This window comes from Vanellus vanellus (genome assembly GCF_965231255.1).
Source record: "Vanellus vanellus genome assembly, chromosome: 5".
NCBI lineage: Eukaryota > Metazoa > Chordata > Aves > Charadriiformes > Charadriidae > Vanellus > Vanellus vanellus.
In genome coordinates this window covers 76,428,731-76,444,159 of record NC_138910.1, presented here as the reverse complement: position 1 = coordinate 76,444,159, position 15,429 = coordinate 76,428,731, and the positions used below count along the sequence as shown (strand labels likewise).

Genomic DNA, 15,429 nt, shown 5'->3' with positions numbered 1-15,429 from the left:
TTGCCATAGGAGACCTGCAGGCAGCACTTATATGTAACCCCTGCCGCATCCTCGCCCCACACCGGTGCCCTGCTCGGCCCCACATAGCTGCCACCGGAGCCCAGCCGCAGGGAACGAGCAGGGTTGGACACAGAGCACAGCTCCTGCGTGCTGGTTTGCGTGGGGAGGGGATATTTAATTGCAAAACATCCCTTGCAGGGAGATAGAGGCTGGCGGCAAGGTGGGTGGAGACCAGGAGGATCTGACCTGCCCGGCAGTGGGAAGAGGTGACGCTTCGTCAGGGCTATGGGGTGACGGGGGTCTGACATTTTGGGTTTTGCCTTTTTGCCTTTTCCTCGGGAGTCCCACCGCACCCCGGAGCGCGAGTTTGTGACTCGCGAGTTGTCCGTGCTCCTCAGACGACGAAGTCCTGCTGCCCGGCTGTTATCTTTGGCGCTTTCTCCCTTCCAGCATTCTCCCTCTAGATTGTCTCCGCTGCAATGACGGGAACCCGCAGCATTAAAAATCCCAGGAGTGCCCTCTCTGGGAATGCAGCACTGCATCCCAGCCTTCCCCACAGCCCGGGAAAGCTCGGGAGCCCCGTGGTATCCCACATGGGTGCTCCCGCTGGGCACTTTGCAGTGCCTGCCTGCAGCCCGGGCTAACGCGGGTACTGCGGGCACGGAACCCAAGCCACCACGCAGGGAAGCTGCCGGGGAATAGCTGCCGCGCTTTACATTCACAGCCCGTCTATTTTGCAGTATCTTCACCGTGATGTTCCCACGTAGACAAGCCTAAGCTAGCATAGATAATGAAATGGGTTAAAGGAGACAGGCGGAGGGAGAGGGAGAGGGAGAGGGAGAGGGAGAGGGAGAGGGAGAGGGAGAGGGAGAGGGAGAGGGAGAGGGAGAGGGAGAGGGAGAGGGAGAGGGAGAGGGAGAGGAGCAACTGGTAGTAAATCAGGGAGAGAACAGGGTTACTTTAAATTCAAGGACTCGGTGGCAGGATGAGTTTGGTTTATACCAAGAGTCACGGGGTTTAGAGGATGAGACACGGTTTGGGAAGAAACAATTGTCCCCTTGGTGTGGCCACCAACCTGTCTGTGTCCCCATCACCCCCGTCCAGCTCCTCCCTGTCCCCCTGTGCCTGCCTGTGGGTGTCATTGGGATTAAGCACAGTTGAGGGCACCCGTCCCGGGTGGTAAAGGGTGGTCAGGGGATCCCGAAGGAGATGCCATCATGGCAGGCCATGCAGGGGCTCTGCTCCATGGGGGGAAGGTCCTGCCAGCCCCCCAGCAGCTCACGGTCGGGGCCTGGGGGGACCCGGCCACTGAGACTCCCCCACCTTTGGCACAGGTTTCGAGGCAGTCCAAACGAGCTAATTAAATCCTGCTCTGCTTAATCAGAGCCATTGAACACCAGTCAGAAGAAATTAATCCTGTGTTTTATTAGATGCTGTTTGAAGTCGCGTTTGGCACCTCGTCCTCGGTTCTCATCTCCTTCTGGGGAAGGAAGAAGGACATCTGCGGGGAAGAGCGAGGGTGCAGCAGATGGCAGCGGGGATGATTCAGGGGCTCGAGGAAGGAGCTGCGACTCCAGCGGCGTCCCTGGGGAGGGGGGGGACGAGACACCTCTCCCTGCATCCCACAGCCCACCACCTCCCCGTGGCTGAGAGCCTGCGAGCCAGGCAGGCATCCCAAAAATACGTGTTCCTCCGCATTGCATGCTAATGGCTCCGCCAGATAGGTCCCACCGCAATTAAAGCGAGCAGAGCGTTAATATGCATCGTGGAGAGGCCACTCTTCCCACAGCTACTCCCTCCCAAACCTGTCCTTCCTGCTGTGCATCCCTGCCCACAGGGAGCCTGCCCACGGGGATCCCACAGCAGCGCCGGCCGAGGCACCGGCAGCACCCGGTGCATGCGTGCCTTCTCCCCGTTGTGCCGAGGAAACGCTGCCTTTCGCCCCCCCAGCACCTTCTCCTGCCTTTGGGCTCGGTGGAGTGGGGGTCTGTTGGGTACCCGCCGGGTGGGCGAGGGATGCAGCCCCAACAGCTGGGAGAAACCCAGGGGCGAGCGGTTAAAACAACCAGCCAGGCTCTTGGTTTGGGGTTTTTAATGAATTCTGGTGCCTCATTTTCTGCAACCAAAGGAAAAAAACTCCCAACAAAGAGAAAGCCCGGCCCAGTAAGGTAGCCCACAGGTCGTCCTCAGAGCCTTGGGAGTGCTCAGTAGCCTCGGTACGTCCTCCTGCGACGCAGCTAGACAGAGCTGCTGGCTTCGGGTGTGAGGATTTCTCCCCCCCCGCCCCCCCCTAAATTTCCTGTCATAACTTGCGCTAAAACTTCGCAGAGCCATTTAATTGCGTTCTGTGGTGGTGATGATATGAAATTAATCTCCCTTCTGATCTTTAGCTAAGTTGGTCCAAAAGCACTGGCTTATAATTTGCTGTAATCGTGAGGTCGCGGAAGATGCGAAGGCAGGGCCGGTACCTGGTGAATTCACACGGGCTGGGAGTTTCTGCCCTCGCTATGCCAGCGTTTGAGGGTTGGCAGGTCGGGCTCTGCCACCCAGGAATGGCAATATTCATACTTTCTTTTGGTGCCACTTACGGGAAAGCTTTCCATCAACCGCTCTTCTCCATCTCCCCTAGCAACAGCCGAGAACCAGAGCTGGTCCGGAGGAGAGGAGGGAGAGCTGAGGTGGCTTCCCAGCCTCCCCGGGCTGCTCTCTCCTCTTGAGCATCTCCGAGTCATCCTCCCCTCCTGGCTGGAGACCTGCAATCACAACGCTGAAGGCACCTAAGGAAGGAAAGATCCCAACTCCCATCACGTTTCCCTGGGCTAGCTCCATGTCCGTAATTACCCCAGGGGTCGGGGAGAGGAGGTGGCTGGGTTTTGTATACTCACCTATCCCAGAAAATCAAGGAGTTAGGAGAAAACAAGCTCCCAGTGGAGTGGGGCAGGGAGATATTCTGGGCACAGAGAGGCCCTTTTTGCTAGCACCCATCACGCCGGTGGTATGAACGCTCTCCACCTCCAGATGGAAGGTAGAGAATATGAAGGTATTATTTTTAACCGGGGATACTTAGTGAAAACCTCACGTGCTGCTGGAGGGTCACATTTATCCCATAGCCTCAGTCCCGGGGGAGGCTTCCAGTTATTTTTAAAACCCGTTGGAGGAGCAGAGGGCCGTGAAGGGTGGGGAGACACAAAAGCCTGGGCTTCGCCTGGCCTGGCCCTCCGCTCTCTGCCACAAAGGCGTGCACAGAGCGGAGCCCCAACGCCTCCTTCGTCCTCCCCCCCTGCAAAGCACAACTTTGGTGCGCAGCGCCAGGTTTCCTCTTTCCAAAGAGAGGATCTCGGATGCCTTCAAGTTTTGATCCTTTTCGACCTACCGCATTGCAAAGAGATTTTTTTTTTTTTTAAACACCACCACCCCGGTTTGTTTTAAACCTTGCTTTAAAGCGAGTTCGGCCCTGCTCAGGCAGGTCCCGATGGCCACGAACATTCCCACGGGGCGCAGCAGCTCTACCCTCCTCCGCCCCGAGCCTCCCTGCCTACGGGCCCTGCTCCGAACTCCTTCAAGGATTCTGCAGGACGGGGCACAGGATTCTGCAGGATGAGGCTCCGTGCCCGCCACCTCCCGATTTTAACACCCACCCCCCTCACTTAATCCCATAACCCCTACCCAGGGCGCAGCCTCCATCGCTGCCCGGTTCTTGTATGGCGAGGTCGAGGTGAGGCCTGTGTGCGTGGTGAAATGGGGGGGAGGGGGGGGGGGGGAGAGAAGGCTTTTTAAAGCCCTTATTTTCACACTGCTCCCACATCAGGGGTGCAGCACGCCCCTGCCCAAAACCCCAGCGAACACCCCCCCCCCCCCCCCCCTTCCGTGCGAGGTGAAAGCGCTCCTCACAGCTCACTCTGAGGGACACCCACCCCCCCAATCTAAGCCACCCCCACCCCCCTCCTTGTTTTTTTTAAGGGGCAGCCAAGCAAAACCGGCAGCGGGGCCCCGCCGCAAGCCTCGGCCGCCCCGTGACTGGAGTTGGCAGCCGGGGCAAGGCCGGCCCCCAGGCTTCCCCTCAGGGCTCCTCACAGCCCGGCCCTGAGGTAACCGCCCGTAGCCGCGGGGTTGGGGTGAACGGCGCCGGGCGGGACCCGCCGGGGCCGGACCGGAGGCGGTGGGAGGCGGGGGCCGATCCCGGCCCCCGCCTCCCACCGCCTCCGGTCCGGCCCCGGCGGGTCCCGCCCGGCGCCTCAGCCAGAGGCAGCGCCCGCCCGGGCGCACCGACGCGCTTCCCCCCTCCTCCCCACCCCGCTCCCCTTCACCGCCCGGCGGGCGGTTTCAAGGCCCCCCTTCCGAGGTCTCCGCGGCGCCGACCAATCAGCGGGCGCTGCGCGCCGCGGCCCGGCGCCTTAAAGGGCTACGGCGCGGCGCCGCGCTGCCCAAAGCCGCGCCGCCCGCCGGCCTCAGCGGGGGGACGTTAGGACCGCGCGTCTCCCCTCTCCCCCCCGGCGGGAGGCTGCCCGCCGCCTCCGGAGGAGGGCGTGGCGCGGTTTAGCCCCTCCCTTCCCGACCGCTGATTGGCGGCGGCGAACGCCCGTCGGCGGCGGGGGGGCGGTGCCCGGCGCGGCCACGTTCGGGTGCGCGGCCAGCGGCGCGGCGGGCGCAGCGGAGCGGCGGCGGAGTCAGCGCGGGGCGATGGGGGCGCGGCGGCGGCCGGCGCTCTGACAGCCCCGCGGCGCTCCCTTCGAGCGGCGGGTAGAGCGGCTCCCGGTGGCGGCGGCGGTGTGTCCCCCCCCCCTTCATACACACACACACACGCACCCCACCCCGTCCTCCTCCTCGGCGCGGACCATGTTCGCCAAAGGGAAGGGCTCGGCGGTGCCCTCGGACGGGCAGGCGCGGGAGAAGTAAGCGCGGCGGCGGCGGTGGAAGGGAAGGGAAGGGGGGGGGGGTGAAGCGGGGAGGCTTTGTGCCGGGGCGAGGGGGGGGGTGGTGGTACGGTGCTGCTCCTCCTCCTCCTCCTTGACCCTCCGCTCGGCTGTTGCAGGCTGGCGCTGTACGTCTACGAGTACCTGCTGCACGTCGGCGCCCAGAAGTCGGCGCAGACCTTCCTGTCCGAGGTGAGTCCCCGTCGTCCGTCCGTCCCCCCCCCCCCTCCTCTTCCTCCTCCTCCTCATCCTCCCGCCACCGCTCCCGCCGCCGCCGCCCCCCGCGCCCTTTGTGCGCCGCCGCCGCCGCACGCAACGCCACGCAAACGCCCGCCCTCCATCTTGGTGCGGGGCGGGCGGTGGCGGTGGGTCGCCGCGCGCGTGGAGCCGGAGGGAAGGGGGGGGGAGGAGGAGGAGGAGGAGGAGGAGGAGGGAACCCTTCCCCTCCCCCACGCCCACTCGTGACCATCCCCCGCCTCCCTCTCGCCCGCAGATCCGGTGGGAGAAGAACATCACGTTGGGTGAACCCCCCGGTTTCCTGCACTCCTGGTGGTGGTAAGTAGCCACGGGATGAGGGGGGGGATGGAGGGACACCTCGGGGGTGGTGGCACCGGTGGAGCGTGGTCCCATGGGGGCGAAGCCCCCGGTGACGGGGTGACTCAGCAACACCCCAAAACCGCTCCGGTTCCTCGCTCCCGTGGGGCGTCGAGGCGCGGCAGGGCGGCAAAGCCGCCCCGCCGCGCCTCGACGCCCCACGGGAGCGAGCAGATGGTGGCCACATCCATCTGAGGTCCCTTCCCCAACCATGGACCCAATGGGTCACCTCTGATGTCCCCCCTCCACCAAGCGCCACTGAAGTAACTGCCTCCTCTTCTCGACTTTCCCCCCCCCTCCCCCCGCCACGCAGCGTGTTTTGGGACCTTTACTGCGCAGCTCCCGAAAGGCGAGACACTTGTGAACATTCGAGCGAAGCCAAAGCCTTTCATGACTACGTGAGTAACAAGTTTCTAATCCCAGGGCGGTAATTACGGCGTTTGGGGCTTCTCCGGCGCGCCGAGAGCCGACGTAACCCACTGGCAAAAGCATGGTGGTTTTTGTTTTTGGGGGTTTTTGTTTTGTTTTGTTTTGTTATTTTTTTTCTTCTTGTTTTTTTTTGTTTTTTTTTTCTTTTAACCAACAACGTTCTGATTTGACTGAACAGTATTTCATAATGTTGCAATTATGTAAATTAGCTCAGATGCTTATCATAAGCACTTAAAGACATTCAGGCTACTGGTAGAATTAAGCAGTTTTTGCATAGCGATGGACAACAAAGTGTTTTCTCGAGGATGGATGGTGAGATATTTCATGCTGAGGACACCTCGCGGGGTGGGCAGGGGTTGGATTGCGGTGGGGGATTCCCCAAAATGCTGTTGAATGCCCCGGTAAATATTTCCCTGCCTTTGGCAAGGCTGGGGGCTTCCTTGGTTGCCCGAGTCCTCCCTCGCCACCAGCAAGGTGGAGGTGTTTGCTCCTTGAAGGTGTTGTTGCAGACCCCCCCTTGGTTGATGGGCGTGCATGTCGTCTGTCGGTGTTTTGGGTTGTTTTCTGGTGTTAGCCTGACCCAGGGATGACGCTCCTGGGGCAGGATGCAGGTGCTGAGGTGCCTCCCAAAAAGATGCCTCTTGGCGCGGGGATGCGTGGCGTTTCGGCTCCGGTGGGCGATGGGTGGGCTGCCCGCTCCCGTCCCGCGCGCGTCGCCCGCGTCCGCAGCGTCGGGAGGAATTTGCATCAAAGGATTAGTCACCTGGCTGCGGGCTTGGACCCCAGTCAAGTGAGTTTAAACCCTGTAGCAGGAGCTGGTTTTGTCTGCTCCCGGGAGCCTGTGGTATGGAAACCATTTTTCCTCCCATCCCGAGTTTCTCGTTGCCTCGACATGCCTGGGTTGGGATGCGCGAGGGTTTGCCGGTGAGCAGCGCCGGGCCGACGTCTCGGGGACCTCCGCGGGGCTCCATCCTGCTGGCGCTGGATGGACGCGGCGGTCGGTCGCCCCGGGGCTGGTTTCTGAGCAGCCTCTCCTCCCTGCCCCGGGGTGGAAAGATGCCTGTCCCCGCCGGGGCACAGCGGAGCGGATCTGGGTGTTTGCTTGACGGAGGTTTGTCCATCTGTCCCGGCCCTCCCCGCGGCCGTTCTCTGCATCGCATGTTTTTACTGGGTCGGATTAAGATGGTGAACTCCTGAACTGAGGGTCAGAGCTGACAACTGGTGGCACATCCACCGGTGCTCGGTTCAGCGTGGGCAGCTGCTCGCTTCCTGGGCGTTTCGGGCCAAATTCTAAGGTTTTTTTTTTTTTTTTTGGAGCCCGGTTGCTCGTGAGGAGCAAGGCGAAGGTAGATCTTTGGGCGGCAGAGCCACAGGTGAAGATGACATTAGCAACCAAGACACGGTAATGCTCCGTTCGCAGCAGCCTCCTCATCGTGTCTGAGGATTTAGTGTATTTAGAGACATTAATCTTTTTTTTTTCAGCTTGGTAATAATTCTAACAATAGGCCTGAGTGCATTAGATGATTCGCATAAACTTCTTTAATACACGTTGCTTTAAGCTTACAGTAAATAGACACAATGCTGATTGTTTTTAATTCTCGGTGTAATGCAGTTTTGTAACAGCCCCAAGTGCTTTACCTTTTGGGTTTTACCGCCAAGACGCTTAAGGAGATTTGTCACTCCCTTGTGCCATGGCTTGGTGGCACTGCTTTGGTTTCCCCCGGCGTGTTTTGGCCTCAAAACTGGGGGTTGTGCTTCTCCTGCCCGGTGTGGCCGCTGGTGGATGCTCACGGCACGGTCGCTCTCCGAGGAGCGGTGTTTTCCCGGCACGGCGTGTACTTTACAGGGCGAGGGACCTACCCGGCCAAAACTTAAATATTGACCAAAGAACCCAATGATAACCGGGGGAGTGTGAATAGCGCCTTGTTTCTCGCCAGCCTCCCTGCCGGGGCGGGCTGCCGGTGCCGGTGAGCGCGGCGGCCGGCTTCGCCGATTGGGCGCTGGCGCAGAAATGCAGGTTTTTATCAAGCACCAAAACCCCGCAACCCATCAGCGGCGCGTGGCGGCTGAAATGGGGTACGAACCCCCGAACAGGGCTGGACCAGCGAGTCGTGAATCACTTCATACAGCGGTTGCGGTTAAAAATATCCCGATACAAGTCTTCTCCCGGATTGGTAGAGCATCGTATTTACACTTGGCCAACGATGGGCAACCTCTGCGTGGCCAACTCAGTGTTTGCCCGAAATACGGTGTTTGTTTACCCAAAGACGATGTATTTACTGTTCCGCTCTAAGGGCAAAACAGGGGGATGCTCCGGGCGCAGCGCGGCGGTGCCGGGACAGCCGGGGTTTGGCACGCCACCCTGCCGGCGCCGGAGGGGTGCTCGCCCCGGAGACGCGTCTTTGGGAAAGGGAGCGGCGCACCTCGTTAGCGGGGTGCTAACGGTGGGATTTGCATGCTGCGTCACTTCCATTTCATTTCCCAGAGTAACCGTGTGAAAACTGTTAGGAGCAGCAGGACAAATCGCCAGTTTCCCTCTCCAGTTTTTAATATTGAACTCTTTAGGGAGGAGGGGGAAAAAAAAAAAAGGGGGGGAAATCCCACCCCTCTTTTTTTGGGGGGGACCCTTGAAAACCATGGGTTCTTTACACGGCTCAGGAATGTTGCTTTTTACCTTTCCCCTGAGGTTTTGCTCCTAAGCCGGGGCAAAAGGCTTCTGGGACTTGGTAGAAAGGTGCTTGTTGGGAGAGGGGTGATGGGAGCGGGGATTCACCCGGCGCAGGCGGGAGGAACACCACACTTCTCTTTCCTTCCATCTCTGAGTCCATTAATGCAACTAACGAGTTTTGCTGGTCGGAGGGTCATTAGTCAGCCTCTCCCACCTGTATCGAAGGAGTTTATCCAAGTTAACAGCACCACGAGCACCCATCGACTCCTAAAACCCAACCCGTAGGCAGTGATTTGGGCTCCTCTGCCGGGCAAAGCCCTGCGGCGAGCGTGCCGGCGTTACGGTGCGCTCCCGCACGCTCCCGGAGCCGGCGAGCTTGCAACGGGATCGCTCGGCATGACAGGGGATTTCAGCCGCCGCGTTATCTGGGAATTGGCCGATGGCTGGTCGCAGTTGAGCATTTCAACGCCGTGAAAGCCAATACAATTTGAGTTAGCGGTGATGACTGCCAGTTTAAATACCGCAGTGAATTTCTGTCAAAGAGCTAATACATAGAAAGGGGAATTGCAGAAAACTTGATCACCAGAACCACTTCAGTCGATTTTGGCCTCGAGCTACAGAAAATGAACTTAAATCTAGTTGACTGTTGCTACATACTTTTTGTGGGATTGCTCTGCCTGCGCGGCCAGCTCGGAGCATCAACGCGCAGGAGGGAAAAATCAGGGCAGCCTTTGGCTGCTGGAGACTTTGACTTCATCCTTCCCTTCTTCTGCTCCCCCCTGAGAAGGACCCGCACTTGGGAGCGTTTGAAATATACTATTTTCCTTGCGGTGCGAGACCTGGGGAGCGGTGGCTTCAGCTTGCCGTTAGAGCAAAGCGTTGATTTATTTAGTCTTTTTAACTTTGGAAAGCCGCTGCAGTTCTTTCTAACTCGGGTCTGGAAGGATGCTCTGCTGCAGCGCGGGCGGTTTGGTCTGGGAAGAGACGGTGCGCTTGGGACTCATGTCCTCTCATCCTGGTTTGGGATAACCAGGGCTCCTCCTTTTTTACCCCCATCGTGTGAAACTGTTCCCCTTGGAGTGAGATCTCGGTGAGGGGTTTTCTGAAGCTCCTGGAGAAGGGTGAGCTCAGCATCCAGGCTTGCTGGTGTTAGCGTGCAAGACTCTGGTGGGGAACGAGGTGAAACTCGAGGGGATGGAAGGATTTTGGCCCGTTGGCAGTGTGGGCTGGGGATGTCACACAAGCACTGGAGTGTGAACCCCAAACCCAGATGTTTGCCCAGCTGCAAGTGCCTTCTCAGCCATGCTTTGGAGAGGAGGTGGATCTTCTTCTAGATCTCACCCTAGCTGGCTGCAGGACAGGGGCACTGTCCCACCATTGCTGCTTGGGCGTTCCCAGGCTGCAGAGAGGCATCTCCTTGACACAGCATCTTCTGCTCCCTGGGGTCCATGTGGTCACCACGTGGCGTGGCACCTCAGCAGGCGAGCTGTCCGCATGGACCCCTCCCAGGAGGAGATGCTCTGCATGATTGAGATGTTTGGTGGGACTGTCACCTCTGCTGTGCCAGGCTGTCTTCTTGCTCCAGGATCAGTGAAGAGACTCTTGCTCTGAGCACCCACAGCTGCATGGGGTGGGTGTGGGAACAGCAAGCGTGACGGTGGTGGTCCATGAGCGCCTCAGCACGTGTCATGGTGGTGGTGGTCCATGAGCGCCTCAGCACGTGTCATGGTGGTGGTGGTCCATGAGCACCTCAGTACGTGTCGTGGTGGTGATCGTCCATGAGCACTTCTGTAATGGTGGTGGTGATCATCCGTGAGCGCCTCTGCAGTGGTGGCAGTGGTGATCATCCGTGAGCGCCTCTGCAGTGGTGGCAGTGGTGATCATCCGTGAGCGCCTCTGCAGTGGTGGCAGTGGTGATCATCCGTGAGCGCCTCTGCAGTGGTGGCAGTGGTGATCATCCGTGAGCGCCTCTGCAGTGGTGGCAGTGGTGACCATCCGTGAGCGCCTCTGCAGTGGTGGTAGTGGTGGTCATCCCTGAGTGCTGTTAAAGTGGCAGTGGTGGTCATCCATGAGCACTTCTGCGATGGTGGTGGTGGTCCGTGAGCATGTCTGCAGTGTGCCCTTTGCAACCAGCGTATTAGAAACATACTGCACAGGAAAGCAGACGTTTTTGGGGTAGGTTTGGCGCAACGCAGGGACAGGGGTTGGGAACAGCTTTCCGTGGTCCCTGGAAGCCCCCCTGGGCATTGCCGGAGCCCTGGGCATGGGGCTCTGCCGGCGGCACGCACAGCTCCAGCCCATTTCCGTGCGGGACCGTGCTCCGTCTGGGCTCCATCCAGCTCCGCTCTGCAGGGACAGGGTTCCCCGGTAGGTAACCGGAGAGAGGAGTTTCCTTCAGGAGTGGCAGGCTGCCAGGAGCAGCTGCAAAACTCCACATCACTTTAAAAAAAAAAAAAAAAAAAAAAAAAAAAGAAAGATAATAAATACAGAAATTCCCTCCTGGCAGTGTGCTGGGCTCAGCCTTCCCTCCCAGTTTCGGGTACTGGTGTGCCCATCCTGCCTGTGAGCGTCCCTTAAACTCTGCTTTTATCGGAAACACCGTGCAAAGCTGGATTAGTTTTAATTTTATATTTTAAACAATATCGGCTGTCGCGATGGAGCAACCTCCGCTTCCACGCTGCCCGGCGGCGGGACCGGGGCGTTTCGGAGCGGCACCTTTCCGCGGGTGATGCCGATGGAGAAGGCGCCGGCGCAAAACCGGAGGTCAGAGCCCAAAGCTTATGTCTTAGTCTTTGACTGGGGAGCCTAAATATTTATCCTGTTCTGTCCCTAATGAAAACAAATTGTCAACAGTTGTTCAGTAACTGACTAAATTAAAATCTGTAATTAGTCAATTAGATTAAAGAGTTGGCACAACCTGATTGTATCATGCTGGTTAGGTTATTAAGAGAAAGGGTGTGATTTTTAATTACTGAATGCTAATTTTGACAGTTTCAAATGGAAACAGACGTTTCCCCCCCCCCCTCCACCCCCCACCCCACCCCGAGTGCCTCCGCAAAAGTAAGGCAGGGGATGGATTTTATGTCAACAAATGGTGTGAAGACGCAAAGTTTCTCCGGCTCCGAGCCGGGAGGGGTTTCTCCGGGGAAAACCAGGGGTGGGACGGGAAGAGAGGGGAGGATTCCTTCCATCCTGGCCGACGGTGGGGGCTCGCGCCACGGGGTGGGACCCCCTGCACCCCTGGGTGCTGCCCAGGGAGGTCCCCCTGCTCCGCCGTCCCCATCGCCCGTCTCGCAGCGTGCCCTCGCCGTGCGCCAACCGGTGTGCGCCGACGAGGCAGACTTGAGTCTGTCGTCTCTTTTTTTTTTTAAATTTTCAGCCCGTTTTTTTCTATTTTTTTTTTTTAATTTTTTTTTTTTTTTTAATCCCCCCCTTTTTTCCCCATCCGCTCCTCAAGGCGGGGGGGGGACAGGGGACGGACACACACCAGCTCCCGGTGGCCGGCGAAGCCCGTAGCGGGAAGGAGGAGGAGGAAGGCCTTGCGTGGCGAGCGCGGCAGCCCGCGCCATCCCATTGTTTGCCCCGGCGGCGAAGCGGCCACGTGGGCCAGCGCGGTGAGGCCGGCGAGGGGAACCCGGCACGGTGGGCTGCCGGGGCTGGAGGGAGGGGGGGGGGGTGGATGAACCCCCCAGCCGCCCCCGGCAGATGCTGGGCTCTGGGCGAGCACAAAGCTCGCAGCCGTGCCCTCCCCTGCTTTCTGGGGTCCCTTTGGAGGAACAAAAGAGGACGAGGGGCCGTGAGCCGTGCTGGGGAGGCTGGACGGTGGTCCGGCACGGTTTTTGGGGGGGGTTGAGGGGGAGAGGGGGGTCCCCGTCCTGCTGCGTGGGCAGTGGGGAGGTTTGTTAGGTCAGGACGGCGTGTATTGGGTACGAGTGAGGCTTTCCTGTTCTCCTGATCATTTCCTTCCTTACCTTGGAAACTTGGATTTTCTCCTACCTTTTGTTCCCTATTTTTTTTTTTTTTTTTTTTTTTTTTTCTCCCCTCTTGTAAAGCCGTCCCTGGATCTATTGGAAACAGCTGCCGGTGCCGGGGAGCAGGCAGGGGGGCTCCGGCTCTTTCTCCTCTTTCACCGTGCCCGCCGGCACCACCGAAATGGCACCCGGCTGCGTGAAGCCCCCGTTGATGGGGGGTGGTGGTGGGGTGGTGCTGCTGCTGCAGCGTTGGGTCCTGTTTTTCCTTGAGATCCATGTAAATAGAGGGGATGGCAGAGGGATGCAGGGGATGGAGCAGATTGTGCCCCTCTCCCCGGTGCACCCCAGCCCGGCCGATGCCGGGGGTCCCCCCCCGGCGCTGCTCGCGGGGAGCGGGGCTGTGTCCCCACCAGCATCCCACGGGCACCTCACCAGCATCCCACTCGTGGGTCAGGGCCTGGGGGGGGGATGGAGCGCTTTCCTCTGGGCTGGCGGGGAGTAAAAACAGCTTTTTGCAAGTAAACAAATACCTTCGCCTCCGCCTCGCTTCAGGGTTGGGTTTTCTCTTTTTTTCTTTTTCTTTTTTTTTTTTTTTTTTTTCTTCTCTCAAAACTCCTTCACGTGGCCACAAGTGCCGGGAGCCGAGTTCAAAGCTACAGCTGTGCAGTCCGGGGGTGGGGTGGGGGGAGGGGGATTTCCAAAATACGGGGTGGCTGCTTGCGGGTACCGCTTCCCACGCGTGGTGGGACCCAGCTGCCCCCCACCCACTGCCACCTCCCTCTTCCCATCCCCGCGTCCTGCGGCGGTGACACCCGTCCCCTGAGCCCGACCGGGGCGGGAGGGGGCACCTGGGGGGGATTTGGGTAAGGTTTGGGCATGCATGGGGTGGAGCTTTCCCTGTGGTAAGGCCAGCTTCTCTTTTGTCTCAGGTTTTGTGGATTTAAATCGTGTATATATATATTAATTTTTTTTTTTTTTGAGAAGAGGAGAAATGCCCGCTCTCCTGCCCGAGTTTAATGCTGGGTGTGTGGAGACCACTAACATCAGAATTAAGCGAAATATATATGTGTGTGGGTAATGTACGCAATTAAATCTATGCGATATGCAGAATTAAGATATACGCGTGGATATAGCTAGCTATAGGTGCGTGTGCCTATATATTGGGCGCGTGGATGGGGCGACGGAGCAGAGCAGTGCTTCACGCCCAGCCATCAAGCGCTCTCCCGCCTGCCTTACTCTTCCTCCTCCGTGGCCATGGCCACCACGGCCGGTGGCTTTTAGCAAGGTGACTTCCACCTCCACGTTCCCTGACCAGGCGGGATGCTGCGGGGTCCGTCTGTCTGTCCCGTGTGCGAGGCAGCGCCGCTGCCGCCTGCCGCCTCAAGATAAAGTCCAAAGGAAGACCTCTGGCTGTGTCTTAAGCTAACATTTTCTTTTTAATTTTTTTTTTTTTTTTTTTTTTTTCCATACTGTTTCTGCATCAACCCTTGAACGCTTGATCTGGCGCCTCTCCTCCCGGGGTGCGGCGGCTTTCTGTAGTGAAAATGAGCTCTCGCCGCCCCTCCTGCCCGCCTCCGATGGGGTCTGGGGTGGGGGTTTTTCCCTCCCATCTTCCCCGCGTTTGAGCTGATTTCTTACAACCTCGCAGGGCTGAGCTCGCACCTATAATTGGGAGTTTTTTTGGCTACAAACCGAAGCAGAGGATGCATTGGCAGTGGTTTTTCGTTGCCGGTGAGCGTGACCTGCCCGGCACGGCTCGGGTACCAGCATCCCACGGTGTTCCCAGTGGGGACGCCAGCCTGGAGCCTGTCCGTCCTACCTGATGGGGGGGTTTTCTCCTGTGCCCCCCTCCTGCCCCAGCTCCCACCCCCACCCCCCGTGCGGCTGCCATCACGCCTGGTCCGGCACCCATGGGCGCCCACCAAGGCGAATAGCTGGCTGACATCCCCTTCCTCCCAAAACAGGGTGTCCCAAACCTTTGCTTTGTTTATTTATTCATTTCTGGCAACTGTAAGGGGTGGAGGAAAGCCCCTGCATCACCCCCCCCCCCCTCCGGGGAGGCTCAGCATCTGGGCTGGGGAGGAGCTGGGAGCTCGGTTTGTTGTTCTCGGTTTGTTTTTTTTTGTTTTGTTTTGTTTTTTAAGTGGGGAAAAAAAAAAAAAGGCGGTGCACAGTGAGGAAGGGGGCAGGGTGCTTCCTCGCAGCGCACCCTGGTTTGGGGTGGGCAGATAAGGCAGTGGCGTCGCGCTTGGCTCCGCTCCCCTGCCAAAGCCCCGCAGAGCACCCTCCTCGCCCTCCTGCTCTGCCTGCACCTCCCTGGGTGCTCACCCCTGTTTTTTTTGGGGGGGGAATCCCCATTGGGATAAGGGCAGGTTGTGGGGCGCAGGGGCTGCTTGAAGCCCCCACATCTTTCTGCCCGGGAGCGGTGCTTGTAGCGAGGAGGAGGAAGGTGAAGGTGTGGGGGGGGGTTGTAGCTGGTAGCAGCATTGGGGTGACTCTCCATCGCAGCTTCGCCCCCTGCCCCCCTCCTGCATCCCCAGCAGCTCTGGGAAGTGGCCCGCTCCTCCCCGAGGAGCAGAACCCCAGGTCTGCCTGGTGGTGATGGAGACCCGTTGGCTGTTGGGGTCTTTCTCTGCATGAGAGGTGTGAACCAGGAGGTAGGTGTGAACCAGGAGGTGGGTCTGGTTCGGTGGGACCCTGTCGGGGTCTGGTTTAAGGCAGGGGCAGGCACGCTTCGGGACGCTTGGTCTCATCGATGCGGGGGGGGGGGGCTTTCGGCAGGGGTGTGCTTGGTGGGGTATGGCTACGGGCGGAGGTGGGAGCTCGCAAGGAGGTGAACACTGGTCCGCGTTGC

The 15,429-nt window shown here is 59.2% G+C and overlaps 1 protein-coding gene and 1 long non-coding RNA gene across 6 annotated transcripts in view; one reads left to right on the top strand and one right to left on the bottom strand.

The window, feature by feature from the left end:
• Positions 1-1,475: 1,475 nt before the first annotated feature.
• On the bottom strand, positions 1,476-3,729 carry LOC309672734. 2 transcript variants are annotated; one of them, XR_014269257.1, is made up of 4 exons: positions 3,667-3,729; positions 2,886-3,012; positions 2,589-2,777; positions 1,476-1,585 (listed from the first exon to the last, which is right to left on the bottom strand). It is a non-coding gene; the product is annotated as an uncharacterized lncRNA (long non-coding RNA). The 2 variants fall into 2 exon arrangements; XR_014269258.1 differs by lacking the exon at positions 3,667-3,729 and having other exon boundaries at positions 2,886-3,104.
• An 849-nt stretch (positions 3,730-4,578) lies between these two features.
• The window catches only part of SSBP3 (single stranded DNA binding protein 3), a 56,056-nt gene continuing 45,205 nt past the window's right edge, over positions 4,579-15,429 (top strand). For all 4 annotated transcript variants that reach the window (XM_082484717.1, XM_082484719.1, XM_082484718.1 and 1 more), the window contains exons 1-4: positions 4,579-4,892; positions 5,033-5,105; positions 5,407-5,468; positions 5,821-5,905. In XM_082484717.1, coding sequence (XP_082340843.1) covers positions 4,837-4,892; positions 5,033-5,105; positions 5,407-5,468; positions 5,821-5,905 — 276 coding nt within the window. In that variant the 5' untranslated portion in view covers positions 4,579-4,836. The remainder of the gene's footprint in view (positions 4,893-5,032; positions 5,106-5,406; positions 5,469-5,820; positions 5,906-15,429) is intronic.